The 14,824-nt window shown below is 39.9% G+C and overlaps 1 protein-coding gene across 3 annotated transcripts in view; it reads right to left on the bottom strand.

Moving 5' to 3' along the window:
* The window catches only part of TANC1 (tetratricopeptide repeat, ankyrin repeat and coiled-coil containing 1), a 439,674-nt gene that overhangs the window by 301,742 nt on the left and 123,108 nt on the right, over positions 1 to 14,824 (bottom strand). For all 3 annotated transcript variants that reach the window (XM_053698331.1, XM_053698330.1, XM_053698332.1), the window contains one exon: positions 10,017 to 10,090. In XM_053698331.1, the coding sequence (XP_053554306.1) occupies positions 10,017 to 10,077 (61 nt within the window). In that variant the 5' untranslated portion in view covers positions 10,078 to 10,090. The remainder of the gene's footprint in view (positions 1 to 10,016; positions 10,091 to 14,824) is intronic.

Genomic DNA, 14,824 nt, shown 5'->3' with positions numbered 1-14,824 from the left:
GGGGCCTCCTGTGTGGGCAAGACTGGTGTAGACGAAGGAGGGGATGATGCAGTACCATGCTTACTCCCCTCACTTGAGGAATCATCTTGGGCATCATTTTCTCTAAATTTTGTGTCACATAAATCACATCTATTTAAATGAGAAGGAACCTTGGCTTCCCCACATACAGAACACAGTCTATCTGGTAGTTCAGACATGTTAAACAGGCATAAACTTGATAACAAAGTACAAAAAACGTTTTAAAATAAAACCGTTACTGTCACTTTAAATTTTAAACTGAACACACTTTATTACTGCAAATGTGAAAACGTATGAAGGAATTGTTCAAAATTCACCAAAATTTCACCACAGTGTCTTAAAGCCTTAAAAATATTGCACACCAAATTTGAAAGCTTTAACCCTTATCCCTGGTATCTGCTTTGCTGAGACCCAACCAAGCCCAAAGGGGAATACGATACCAAATGACGCCTTCAGAAAGTCTTTTCTATGTATCAGAGCTCCTCACACATGCATCTGCATGTCATGCTTCCCAAAAACAAGTGCGCAATAGAGGCGCGAAAATGAGGCTCTGCCTATGATTAGGGAAAGCCCCTAGAGAATAAGGTGTCCAATACAGTGCCTGCCGGTTATTTTACATAATTCCCAAGAATAAAATAATTCCTCAAAGCTATGAAGTATAAAATATGCTTATATATCAATCGTTTTAGCCCAGAAAATGTCTACAGTCTTAAAAGCCCTTGTGAAGCCCTTTTTTTATTTATGTAATAAAAATGGCTTACCGGATCCCATAGGGAAAATGACCGCTTCCAGCATTACATCGTCTTGTTAGAAATGTGTCATACCTCAAGCAGCAAAAGTCTGCTCACTGCTTCCCCCAACTGAAGTTAATTCCTCTCAACAGTCCTGTGTGGAAACAGCCATCGATTTTAGTAACGGTTGCTAAAATCATTTTCCTCTTACAAACAGAAATCTTCATCTCTTTTCTGTTTCAGAGTAAATAGTACATACCAGCACTATTTTAAAATAACAAACTCTTGATTGAATAATAAAAACTACAGTTAAACACCAAAAAACTCTAAGCCATCTCCGTGGAGATGTTGCCTGTACAACGGCAAAGAGAATGACTGGGGAAGGCGGAGCCTAGGAGGGATCATGTGACCAGCTTTGCTGGGCTCTTTGCCATTTCCTGTTGGGGAAGAGAATATCCCACAAGTAAGGATGACGCCGTGGACCGGACACACCTATGTTGGAGAAATATGGTTAAATACATTTTTTGGGTTAATGGTGGAAAGGGGGTAACATTTTGTGCTCAGTGTATATTACATGCAGTAAGGAGTTAATAAAGCTTTGAAAAATATAAACAAGGCAAATATGATATAAAGTTGGAGGTGTGGAAGTGTGCAACAGATATATGTGTGTGCCTGGCGCAGTAAAAACCCCTACATACGTCTCTTGGAATCACAAAGACCATTTTTAGAAAAGTAGTAAAATTAATGCACAATGCATCTTTGTACTTTAGAAAAAGAGAAAAGTAAATTAGAGTAAATTAATCTGAAAATAGGAAATCACATAAAAAAAAAAAAACTAGAGAAAGGACAGGAAAACAGAAGATGCCAAACAAGTGAGAATGTGTAGAAGTATATGGAGGGTTTGGGATATATGAGCAAGCATGTTTAAATATTGCTCTCACACACACAAAATAAGAATGTCTTAAAGGGGCAGTAAACCTAGAAAATAATGTTATATAATTCTGCATATAGTGCAGAATTATATAACATTATCTTAGCCAAACTTTATTCAACATAATATTGCCAGTGAAATTTGATTAATAAAAGAGGGTTTTTCAAACCGCCGCTCTTGCTCTACTGAGCGGGTCTGGTTTTCACCCTGAGCGCATCTGGGCAGCTGTCTAGTCACAGCCCGGCCCGATTGCGCCATTACACTCAATGCAGCTGCTCCCGCTATCAGACAAAGCAGGAGTGAGCTGCATAGAGTGTAATGGCGCGATCGGGCCGGGCTGTGACTAGACAGCTGCCCAGATGCGCTCAGGGGGAAAACCAGACCCGCTCAGTAGAGCAAAAGCGGCGGTCTGAAAAAACCCTCTTTTTTTAATCAAATTTCACTGGCAATATTATGTTGAAAAAGTTTGGGTAAGATAAAGTTATATAATTCTGCACTATGTTCAGAATTTTATATAACATTATTTTCTAGGTTTACTGCCCCTTTAAGTTTAATGTCCTTTAAAGTAGTGGGGAGTTACAGAAGAAGCGTCCGAGCAACAATGAATGGCTCAGAAAATGTTCTTTGATGCCAGCAACATAAATACAGTCTGTGTTGTACAATTGTTTTGTATCAGAAGCAAAGAAAAAAAAAAAAAAAAAAGAAGCTGCGCCATAATTGTTAACAGCTATAGAGAACTGGGCAAAACATCACAGAACAAACCAGAAACACTGATATGTGCTTTGGATTAAACAAAGGAAATTCTGTTTTGCGACATGTTTTAAAGGACAAAGACTTACAGACGGTTAATAAGTCTATAAGTTCATAGCATTTCATCTACCCAAAGAGCTAGGTCTCACAAGGGCTACAAATACTAAACATAGGGCAAAATATCAAGTAAAATACAGACATGATTGACATGTTAAATCCATTAAAACAAATGTTATTGATTGATATGTATCAGGCATGTGCAAAAATGTGTTATATATAACAAATGCAGAATATGGCAATAAGCAGTGAAATTCGGCTATTTTCAATGCCAGATTTATTAGTGTAAAACTGCAACACACAAATATCTGTGGAAATCCTCAAATACAATTCACAATAAAATACAATTCAATAATAAATAGGGCCCCAAAAACAGCTGAATGCCACTGACATGCTGTAACATTATCTGTTTGGAAATGGAGATGAGACTGTCTTATCAACAGAGGCCAAGCTTGAAGAGCCCTGACAATTGCATGTAGTTCTAGAGTGTTTATATGTAACCTCACCTCCCAAGGATCCCAATCTCCCTGTGCTCTCAAAGACCCCCCAAAACAGCTTCACAACCTTAGAGACTTGCATCTGTAGAGATCACAGTCCAGGTAGGACAAGCAAAAGAAGTCCCCTGAATAATAAACTGATGATCCAGCCACCAAGTCAGAGATCAACTGGGATCCAAAATTATCTTTTGGAGACAGCTGAGTATAATCTCTGCTCCATTGAAGCATACAAAGCTGAAGAGGTCTCATGTGCAAATGAGCAAATGGAATTGCATCTGAAGCTGCAATCATAAGACCTAGAACGTCCATACAAAGATCAACCGAGGGGAAAGAGAGAGAGACTGAAGGATTCAAACAAGCCGACACCAATCTTAACCTTCTCTGCGCTGTTAGAGAAAGACTCATGGAGACAATCTATTTGAAATCTCAAAAAAGTTACCTTTGTTTGAGGAATCAAATAACTTTTTAAAAAATTGATCTTCCGACCATGTTGTTAAAGAAACAACAAGAATCGGTTGGTGTAAGATTCTGCTAAAGGAAAAGATGCAGCTAGAACCAAGATGTCGTCCAAGTAATAAACACTGCAATACTCTGAGTTCTGATCAAAGACAAAAGGGCACCTAGAACCATTGTGAATATTCTTGGAACTGTAGCCAGACTAAATAGTAGAGCAACAAACTGAAAATGTTTGTCCAGAATGGCAAACCTAAGAAACTGGAAATGTTCTCTGTGAATTGGAACATGAAGGTAAGCAGTAGAAAAACAAAAGAAGGCGAGGCTGGGCAAGCAGAAAAAATTAAAACTTAACGTTTATTGCCAAAAAGAAGGTAAATAAAATGCAGAAATAGCAAGCAGTATGGGTCAGAATGAGCTTGAGCAGCAGCAATCTTACATGTTTCGGCTCCTGCCTTACTCATAGACTGTGCTGCTCAAAGCTCACAGGCCCCTTAAATTACAAATTCACTCTGACATCATATGCAGCAATCAATTGAAGGTGAGCATCCTTTAAAGCTATTAACCTTTCTGAATAAAAGGCAGAATAGTCCAAATAGTTTCAATTTTAAAAAGATGGAATCATTACAAAATTGTTAAGGGCTTTCAGATCCAGAACTGGTCTGAAAGTACCTTCCTTCTTTGGAACAATAAAGAGATTTGAATAAAATCTCATCCCCTGTTCCTGCAAAGGAACTGGTACAATCACTCCCAAAGCTTCCAGATCTAAGACAGACTGGGAAAAAACATGATTTTTTTAAAGCATTTATTGGAACATTGGACAGAAAAAACCTTCCTCTGGGAAGCCTTGTTCTGAATCCTATTTGATATCCCTGAGAAAACATAAATTATGCTTAACTGATAATTTCCTTTTCTTCTGATGGAAAGAGTCCACAGCTGCATTCATTACTTATGGGAAAAAAGAATCTGGCCACCAGGAGGAGGCAAAGACAACCCAGCCAAAGGCTTAAATACTCCTCCCACTCCCCTCATCCCCCCGTCATTCTGCCGAGGAACAAAGAACAGTAGAAGAAATATCAGGGTGAAAGGTGCCAGAAGAATATAAGAACACCCCACATAAAATTATGGGTGGGGAGCTGTGGACTCTTTCCACCAGAAGAAAATGAAATTATCAGTTAAGCATAATTTATGTTTTTCTTCTTAAATGGAAAGAGTCCACAGCTGCATTCATTACTTTTGGGAAAACAATACCCAAGCTATAGAAGACACTGAATGCCAAGAGGGGAGGGTACAATAAGCGTCCCATACTGAGGGCACCAGGCCTGAACCTCTACCCAATAAAAAAACCCGCTTTCTCCGAAGCTGAGAAAATTTTAAGAGGAAAAGCCCCAGTGACACTGACTCGCAGTTAGTCCAGAAGCCAAACCAGAGACTGCAAACGGACTCAACTGAGCCAACAGTCCTTCAGGAGACACCGTCGCCCAACAAATGGTCCCCCACCACTGATCTCCACAAATGAAGGAGACACCAGCCGAAAGCCCCATGGGGACAAGGCAAAGGAGAACCAAGGAAACCGAAAGGTCCCCTTAATACAAAAAGGAACACCTCCACAAGTGAGCCAAGCTCACAGAGACCCAAAGGGGCCCAAACAGGGAAAGGAGGCCTCGCCTATACCAAGCGAAACCCAAAATAAGACCAAGCACAGAGATAGAACAGACGTCTCCCCAATATCCTGCAAGCACGGATGCAACAGAAAAGGCCAAGTCCTCCCAGTGTCTGGCCATAGAAGGCCAAGGTATGCGACCATGAAAAAAAAAGTGTGTAATACACCCAGGTGAAAAACCCCAAGTTTGAGAACACAGAGTCCACAACAGGACGACACAGAGGATACTTGCGAGGAAGAAGAAGCAGTCAAGCAATAAACAGACCGCAAAGCAACCCCCTAACAGAGGGCACGTTCCAGGCAACCTAAGTCGCCAGACCTAGAGTATACTCTCAGAACCCAAAGGAAGAGTAAACCCTCTTTTATCAATGGAGCAAGTTGAAAGGAAAATCTATACCTTAGCAGACTAAGCTTACAGGATAGACTAAACAAGCACACACATCCAGAGGAGACTGCGCAAACGCAGGTCCTTAGACCGCTCAGCCATTCTGACCTGCAGACCCACACTCAGCTAGACCAACCCAGCCTTCGGGATCCAAGACAAGCAAACAAATGAATCCTGAAACACGAACAGGAACGAGCGTAAGGATAGCACAGCCATGTATCTATCTAAAGAAAAGCCCAACAAGGGCTTGGAGCCAGCTAGACTCCAGGGGGAACCAATCCTACCTTTCTGCCTCCCAACCAGGAGAAGCCCCAAGCAAGGACTCAATCTCCATAGGGAGGAGAATAACCCCTAAAGAAAAGGGATGATGCCAGAAGGGCCTCAAGGCCCAAATGCACTGGCTGATGGGAAGTGAAATTCCCAATACAGATGTCCTAGAAAAGGACCCCCCTACAAGTAGCTTGCCAAGCAGAAGCACAGCCAACCCATTCGCCTGCAGAGCAGGGAATCCACGGGAACACTGGCAAGCTGACCAGGGAAATGCAACCCTAAGGCGCACCAGAAATTGGACATCCAGCGCCAGCAGCTGGGTATGAACCAAGCACCCTTGAGGCTCAAGCCACACGGCTAACCAACAGATGACATGAGCCACTCTGTGGCAAAGAGTAAAAGAAAATACTCCGAAGACCTGGCCAACCATGACCAGGTGAGGTAGATGGAGCAAGGACTACTGTGGAACACCCCGACCAGCCCTGAGATCCAAGCTTCCAAAACCAAGACTGGGTCAGTAAAAAGGCCAAGCAGAGCATCGGCAACCGGAAGTCTCAGGGAGAAAAAACAGGTCCGGGCACCTAAAAGTTCAGGCAAACCTTACCCTAGAACTAAACAGCCCAACCGGCCAAAAAGCCAGACACAAGGGTATGGATGCATATCCAGAGAATCCAGATAGCGAGAAGAACTCGAAAGCTCCGACCAAAGGGAGGAACCACCCCTAGCCAAAGTCCAACACTCCAAGAAGCAAGGCTAGAAGTTGTATGAAGATACTTCTCAGAGCCTCAGGACAACCAAGGCATACATTGAGGTCCAAAAAATCCTACTAGCAGGACTAGTCTCCCTAACACCTCTGCACAAGCAGAGGACACAAGGAAGAGAAGACACTAAGCCTACCCAGCTCCGGAAAACACAGAGCTAAACAAAAGTCCCCACAGGGGACAATCATCAACCGGAAGCACAGATCCCTAAAAGGAGATCCTCTCATCCGGAGGCAATGGAAGAAGACCCAAAGGCCTCTTATAACTCAGACAAGAGTAAGAGCTGCAACTAGATATACTAGAAACAGATACGCGCACATCTGCAAGATGTCAAGAGCTGCAACAGGTTTCAAACTGCAACCTTCCGCATGCTAGACAGCTATGCTGCACAAGATGTTGGATCAAGCCCAAAGGGACACATCCAGAGGCCTAGAAACGAAGGCCAAACTGCTCAATAGCGGTAAGAAGCTTTAAGCCCTCCCACCCTCCACCACATGGGGAAACAAAGTTCTGATGAAATCAGATGTCAGAGTGACGCAGCGGAAAAACTCCCCTGCCCGGTCATCTATGATTGAAGGCTATAAGGACTGAAACAATCCTTCCCACCTCATGGACCTACAGGTCCTCTCGAATGCTTAGTTGAACATGAAAAACAATGATAACCTGAGCACTTGGCGCTTCTACCGAACCAGCCGAGCAGAACAGCACCACGTGTCTGAACAGCTGCAAAACCGAACGAACCCGACAGGACCAGCCTGCACCTAGGGTCCCAATCGGCAAGCTGCGTAAATACTACCTCGTAGGGGAAAAAACAAAAAACAGACATTTTTAACAGAGAACTAACATGTCCAACTTCTGAAGAAGTAATAAAGAGTATCAATCCCAGAAGGTTCCCGAAGGGAACAAAAACAAATAAGAGACATCCCATCGGATATAAATAAAATATAAGGCAACCTGGAGGTTAACGCCCAAAAGACACACGCCTACCCACAGGACCAGCCAAACAGAGCCCTATCTCACAAAACTGGGAAAGATCTCAACAAATGACAATCAGGAGATTACTTAATCCCTACATGTCTAATGTGGTGCACCATTCAAATTATCAGACTGAAATTCCCTGTATCTGGTAACGATAGGGTCATTCAATAACTGAAAAACATGTCTGAGCAACACACAAAGGCACGCAATCCTGTAACGGAAGGCACAACACTCAGGGACAGATACCCCCGCGGGGAACTGTAGAGGCCCTCCCCAAGGCGGAAGGCCCAGGACAATAGGGCACGAGCACATTCTCAAAGAAACGTCTGGACTTGTGCTGCAATCTCCGGGGAAAACACGCCACCCCGCATGGAGGAACCATAAACTGGGTTACCCGCATGTGCAGAAGTATGATTTGGTAGGGAACTCGCCTCTCGCAGGACAGCACCCCCAAAGGCGGATGGCTCAGCAGTCCCTTGATTCCCCAAGCCCGAGGAACCAGGCGCTCTGAAATGACATACGGAACAAAACTGGTTGACAGACGTCAACGATGCCACTCCGGATTCATCCCCGGACACAGAATCTGAATCTGAAATCAAAATAATCTCAGTATCAGAATCCTCTGTAACTGAATCTGAAATTAACACAGTCTCATCATCAGAATTCTCCATAGATAAATAGAGGATATTTAAATATTGACTAAAGTAGTGAAAACTAAAACGGCACCTGACACCGCCACTCACCACCTCCTATGACCAGACCCCTGTGGACTAGAAAATCAGAAGGTGAACCGTACAGTCCAAACAAGCGTGCCCAACCAAAAGGCTGCAGCACTTACAAAGGCCTTAATGTTCCAACCACAAGCCCACTAAACATCGCACATAAGCAGGTTGAATCACATAACAAACATGATTATAAACCCCCCCTGTTCAATAACCCCCCTCAGGAGATATTAACCCTCGATTCCAAGATACTAAAAGAGACTCACTGAGACCCTTATATATAGTTAGACCCGCAAGGTGGTAGCCTCTCGGGAAACATTCACATTACAGTACATTGCAAATAAAGTAAAATGAAACAATCTCACCGGAATCTACGCCGTGGAACAGGAACACGGCCCTTCAAGTGTGACAGATAGTAGCATCACCTCCGCCATGGACTCGAGAGAAGAAAGCAGGCAGCGAAGCAAGTTCGACAACGCTGATTGCTTGAGGAGCTGTTAACATGAGTCGGGATGGTTTCGCAGAAAGAAACTCCCTGCATCTCCTGACTCCAACTTTCATCCAAGCCCTCACTGAGAGACTGACAGGACTACTTAAAATTCCTGCCCCATGCCAAAGAGTACAACCCTTCATAAGAGACATAAAAAAAAAAGAAAAATTCTGACACTTCTCTGCCATCCTCCTGGGACGAAAGGCAAAGAATGACTGGGGGATGAGTGGAGTGGGAGGAGTATTTAAGCCTTTGGCTGGGTTGTCTTTGCCTCCTCCTGGTGGCCAGGTTCTTATTTCCCAAAAGTAATGAATGCAGCTATGGACTCTTTCCATTTAAGAATTAACCTATATTCAGAACCCAGGGACCTGGAACAGACTGAAACCAAACATTCTGAAAAAGAGGCTTAACCTGCCCCTACCAGAACATCTGGACCGGGGGCTGTACCTTCATACAGTTTTTGTAGTAGGGATTGACTTTTTACCCTGCTTTGACTTGTTCCAGTTAGCACTAGGTCTTCAGACTGAGTCAAAGGTGCCTTGCTTCTGTGCAGAGGAGTCAACATTTTATTCCTTTAGATTTCCTGCTAGACTTTTTGTCTTGAGGAAGAAAAGCCACTTTACCTCCAGCAAAAGTAGATATTATAGAATTTAAATCAGAACCAAACTTTTACTGTCCCTGAAAGGAAAGAGATAATAATCTGGATTTTGACACCATATCAGCAGACCAGGATTTAAACCATAAACCTCTCCTGGCAAGGACTGCCAAAGACATGCTTTTGACATCAATCTTTATAATATCAAACACAGGTTATACATGTAAGCTAAAGTTAGCTTTATATCATTTTAATACTTTTGTATACATAGTACCATTAGAAAGATGATTCAGTACTGTAATCAGAAAGGTAATAGTTGTTGTTTTAAATAAATACAGAATATATTTTGCATTTTAGAACGCACAAAAAAAATAAAAAAAACAAGTGTATTAATATAACAGTGTTGGTTACGCACAACTGGGGAATAGGTAATAAAGGGATTATCTATTGTTTTAAACAATAACAATTCTGGAATAGACTGACCCTTTAAATAAATATACCTGTATGATTTAACTGTATAGCACTATTCACAAATTATACTGAATTTATTATGTTATATGAACAAATTAAATATATTTAAATAAGACAATATGTTACAATTTTATTTATATATGTATTTGTTTTATATTATATATATATATATATATATATATATATATATACATATATATACACATACATATACACACACACAGTATTTGTTTTTTTTACAAACCTGGATCTTTCTTGCTGGTTTTGACCCCCTCTCGACCCTTTTTTAAAACAGCTTTCAACATTGTTCTTTTAATCCTAATAGAAAGAAAAAAATATAGCCATGTAACAGATTATATAGATAAATTAAACAAGTATTTATAACACAAGTAGCAAACTATATGATATATTTAAAAAATAACAAAAGAACAACAAATCTTACTAAAGTCACTGTACTGGAACAGCACAAGAAATTGAAAACATGAAAAATTAAAGAGCTACTTGACACAAGAGAAAACAAAATATGTGCAGACATGAATTACTAAAGAGCAATACAAGAAATGCAAAAAGCAATGACAATTTATATAAAAAAAAGTAAATAAGTACATTAGTGGAAATAAAAAGACAGTTAAAAGCATGCTGTGTAACCATATCTTTCACAGAGATTAATGATGTGATATTACTAGTTTCTAGTATCAATAACTTATGCAGGTCGTTTGCAGGAGACAAAATATCAAGTTATATCTTGTTTGTGCTAAAAGAGCCAATATGCTTTGAACAATAGGGTATTTGGGAACACATTACTGGCTGTTTTAAAAGCCAAGTTAAAAAAAAAAAGATAAAGAAGTTATTTAAAAGCTTTAGATTTCACATACAGATTACTGATGCTTTAATTACTGAATTTATTGCTTTCTCCTTCTCTGCCAAAAATAAAATTTAAAGGGGCACAGAACTACACTTTTTTTTGCCAATTAGAATTTCTTTAAGGAGTGAACTGAAAAATATAATAAATTTACATTCTAGCACACAAAACACACATTCCATAGCTCAACATTTCCTCAATTTTCAAGATAAATAGAATTACGCCCTAGCTTTGCATGTAGTGCTAAATTGAGACACCAAAATTACTAACCAAATTAATTTTCGGCTTATCTTTTAAGGAACATGCTGCAAATCATTGGAGCGTGTCATTTTAGCACTACTGACCCTACAAAGAACTGTAGGAACTGAACAGGCATGGCTGAAGATTGGGTCATGTGATTGCCACATCTGATTGGCTTACCAGCCATGACTGCTTGAGACCAGCTCTCTGCGCCTGTCAATGAGAACTTTAATTATGTGTTTAAACCCTTGTGTGGGTTAAATACATATATGTGTACATTAAGTTGTGTTAAATTGATATGTTATTACAGAATTAGAGCATTACATTTTTATATAATGTCCTTTTAAGATTTCATATCTCTCATGACTTGTAACTTTTTCCCTGACTTGAAACTATAGTTGAAGATGCCATATTAATAGGGTTGCCACCTTAGCCATGTTTTCCTGGACACTTATAGTGCATATAGATAGTGTTGTCCAGAAACATAATACATGTTCCTCCCTGCACACCCTGCAGCATGTATAACTCATAAGTATGCAGGAAAACATTGCTGAGGTGGCAACCCTACCTAGTCAACTCTGATACCGAAAAGAACAATTAGTTCTGTTTTGTTATTACTGTTTTTATGTTGTTGTTATTGTTGTTGTTGTTATTTTATCACAGTACAAATAAAAATGTCAACCACTGCATTTGGCAGCAGATATACAACTGTTCATCAGGAATTGTGATGGCGCCGTAAGTAGAAACAAATGAAGTGTTACACATAATAATTCCTTTTTCATGTACCAAAAAAAAAAAAATGTATAAAATGTGTACAGTTCAACATTAAATACTTCAAAATTCTAACCCTACAACATTCTACTCAGTGATTGTTTGATCAGTGTAGAAGATCATATGTATCCTTCCCTAAATAGCTGTCACAAATAAAAAAAAAAGATAATAGGCTTAACAAGGGGTGTGTTCCTACTCCCTTGAATGCAAGATAAGCAAATGTGGCCAATAAAATTACTGCTTCAAATGCATTTAAAAATGTTATTTATTTTATAGGTTGCTGACTTTGTATTGTAGTTCTTAATTATGATGCATAAAAATACTGTTGTTAAAAATTAGTTTATGAACCTTTAAATGGAAAAGAGATAATAAGTGATGTGTAGGTATCTAAGTGTTACAATTTGCAAAGACGTAACAGAAAACATACAATATTATCAAAAGGACTTTTTTTAACATGATTAAATGATGCATGCACCCTTATTAAAAAAAAAGTAAAATAAAAAAAAATATAAAGAGCATTCTTTGCATTCCACGTGTAATCAGGGTGAGGAGGCTAAACCTGGATCAGTTGCTTTGAAGCTTTATGAAAAAAAAAAAAAATGTGTTGGCATTATTCCAAGGCTATAGGGACATAAACACAAAGCAAAAGATCAAAAAAGCACCAAGACAAGAAAGTGATCTGGTTTGTATTATACTATAAAAAAAATCAATGCTAGAGGGATTTGCAGAACAATTTTGTTATATGTTCTTGATTTTTTTTAAAATGCTCAGAAGGGAATGGAAAAACAAACTATAGCTGTTATACATTTTGGCTTACTTACGATACTACACAGACTGTTGAATAGAATACACTTTATATCTTCTTAACGGGACACTCAAGCCAAAATTAAACTCATGAATCAAAATTAAAATCATGAATCTAAAAGAGCAGGCAATTTTAATCAACTTTCCAATTTACTTCCATTAACAAAATGTAAACAGTCTTTTTATATTTACACTTTTTGAGTCACCAACTCCTACTGAGCATGTGCAAGAATTCACAGAATAAACATATATGCATTTATGATAGGCTGATGGCTGTCACATGATGCAGTGGGAGAGGAAATAGACATAACTGAAAATTGTCAGGGAAAAAAAAACTACTACTCATTTGAAGTTCAAACTAAGTGCTATTGCATTGTCTTGTTATCATACATTTTCTGATTATGCAAATCTACTGTATTTACTGGTCCTTTAAAACAAAGTATAAAATGGCACTGGCATAAATTACTTCATTATTTGATTGTTAAGTTCATGGTCTCATTTCTGCCATACAAAATAATGACTGAGGAACCAGGACACTGTACACTGTAATACATTATAAAGATGTGTTTATATTATTTACTGAAGTGAATAGAATAAACAATGCATCAAAAAGTTGTCCCTAAATCTAGCAATTCATTTGCACATTAACACAAGATTTGACCAATTTTAGGAGCCTGAAAGTCACAGCTCCTAGAATGTTTGCATTTGTATACAAACTGTATAAAAAACAGAATTTATGTTTACCTGATAAATTACTTTCTCCAACGGTGTGTCCGGTCCACGGCGTCATCCTTACTTGTGGGATATTCTCTTCCCCAACAGGAAATGGCAAAGAGCCCAGCAAAGCTGGTCACATGATCCCTCCTAGGCTCCGCCTACCCCAGTCATTCGACCGACGTTAAGGAGGAATATTTGCATAGGAGAAACCATATGGTACCGTGGTGACTGTAGTTAAAGAAAATAAATTATCAGACCTGATTAAAAAAACCAGGGCGGGCCGTGGACCGGACACACCGTTGGAGAAAGTAATTTATCAGGTAAACATAAATTCTGTTTTCTCCAACATAGGTGTGTCTGGTCCACGGCGTCATCCTTACTTGTGGGAACCAATACCAAAGCTTTAGGACACGGATGAAGGGAGGGAGCAAATCAGGTCACCTAAATGGAAGGCACCACGGCTTGCAAAACCTTTCTCCCAAAAATAGCCTCAGAAGAAGCAAAAGTATCAAACTTGTAAAATTTGGTAAAAGTGTGCAGTGAAGACCAAGTCGCTGCCCTACATATCTGATCAACAGAAGCCTCGTTCTTGAAGGCCCATGTGGAAGCCACAGCCCTAGTGGAATGAGCTGTGATTCTTTCGGGAGGCTGCCGTCCGGCAGTCTCGTAAGCCAATCTGATGATGCTTTTAATCCAAAAAGAGAGAGAGGTAGAAGTTGCTTTTTGACCTCTCCTTTTACCAGAATAAACAACAAACAAGGAAGATGTTTGTCTAAAATCCTTTGTAGCATCTAAATAGAATTTTAGAGCGCGAACAACATCCAAATTGTGCAACAAACGTTCCTTCTTTGAAACTGGTTTCGGACACAGAGAAGGTACGATAATCTCCTGGTTAATGTTTTTGTTAGAAACAACTTTTGGAAGAAAACCAGGTTTAGTACGTAAAACCACCTTATCTGCATGGAACACCAGATAAGGAGGAGAACACTGCAGAGCAGATAATTCTGAAACCCTTCTAGCAGAAGAAATTGCAACTAAAAACAAAACTTTCCAAGATAATAACTTAATATCAACGGAATGTAAGGGTTCAAACGGAACCCCCTGAAGAACTGAAAGAACTAAGTTGAGACTCCAAGGAGGAGTCAAAGGTTTGTAAACAGGCTTAATTCTAACCAGAGCCTGAACAAAGGCTTGAACATCTGGCACAACTGCCAGCTTTTTGTGAAGTAACACAGACAAGGCAGAAATCTGTCCCTTCAGGGAACTTGCAGATAATCCTTTTTCCAATCCTTCTTGAAGGAAGGATAGAATCTTAGGAATCTTAACCTTGTCCCAAGGGAATCCTTTAGATTCACACCAACAGATATATTTTTTCCAAATTTTGTGGTAAATCTTTCTAGTTACAGGCTTTCTGGCCTGAACAAGAGTATCGATAACAGAATCTGAGAACCCTCGCTTCGATAAGATCAAGCGTTCAATCTCCAAGCAGTCAGCTGGAGTGAAACCAGATTCGGATGTTCGAACGGACCCTGAACAAGAAGGTCTCGTCTCAAAGGTAGCTTCCAAGGTGGAGCCGATGACATATTCACCAGATCTGCATACCAAGTCCTGCGTGGCCACGCAGGAGCTATCAAGATCACCGACGCCCTCTCCTGATT

The sequence above is a fragment of the Bombina bombina genome, chromosome 1 (assembly GCF_027579735.1).
Source record: "Bombina bombina isolate aBomBom1 chromosome 1, aBomBom1.pri, whole genome shotgun sequence".
Lineage (NCBI taxonomy): Eukaryota > Metazoa > Chordata > Amphibia > Anura > Bombinatoridae > Bombina > Bombina bombina.
Note: the sequence above shows the minus strand (reverse complement) of the source record. Positions and strands in the feature narration are given on the sequence as shown.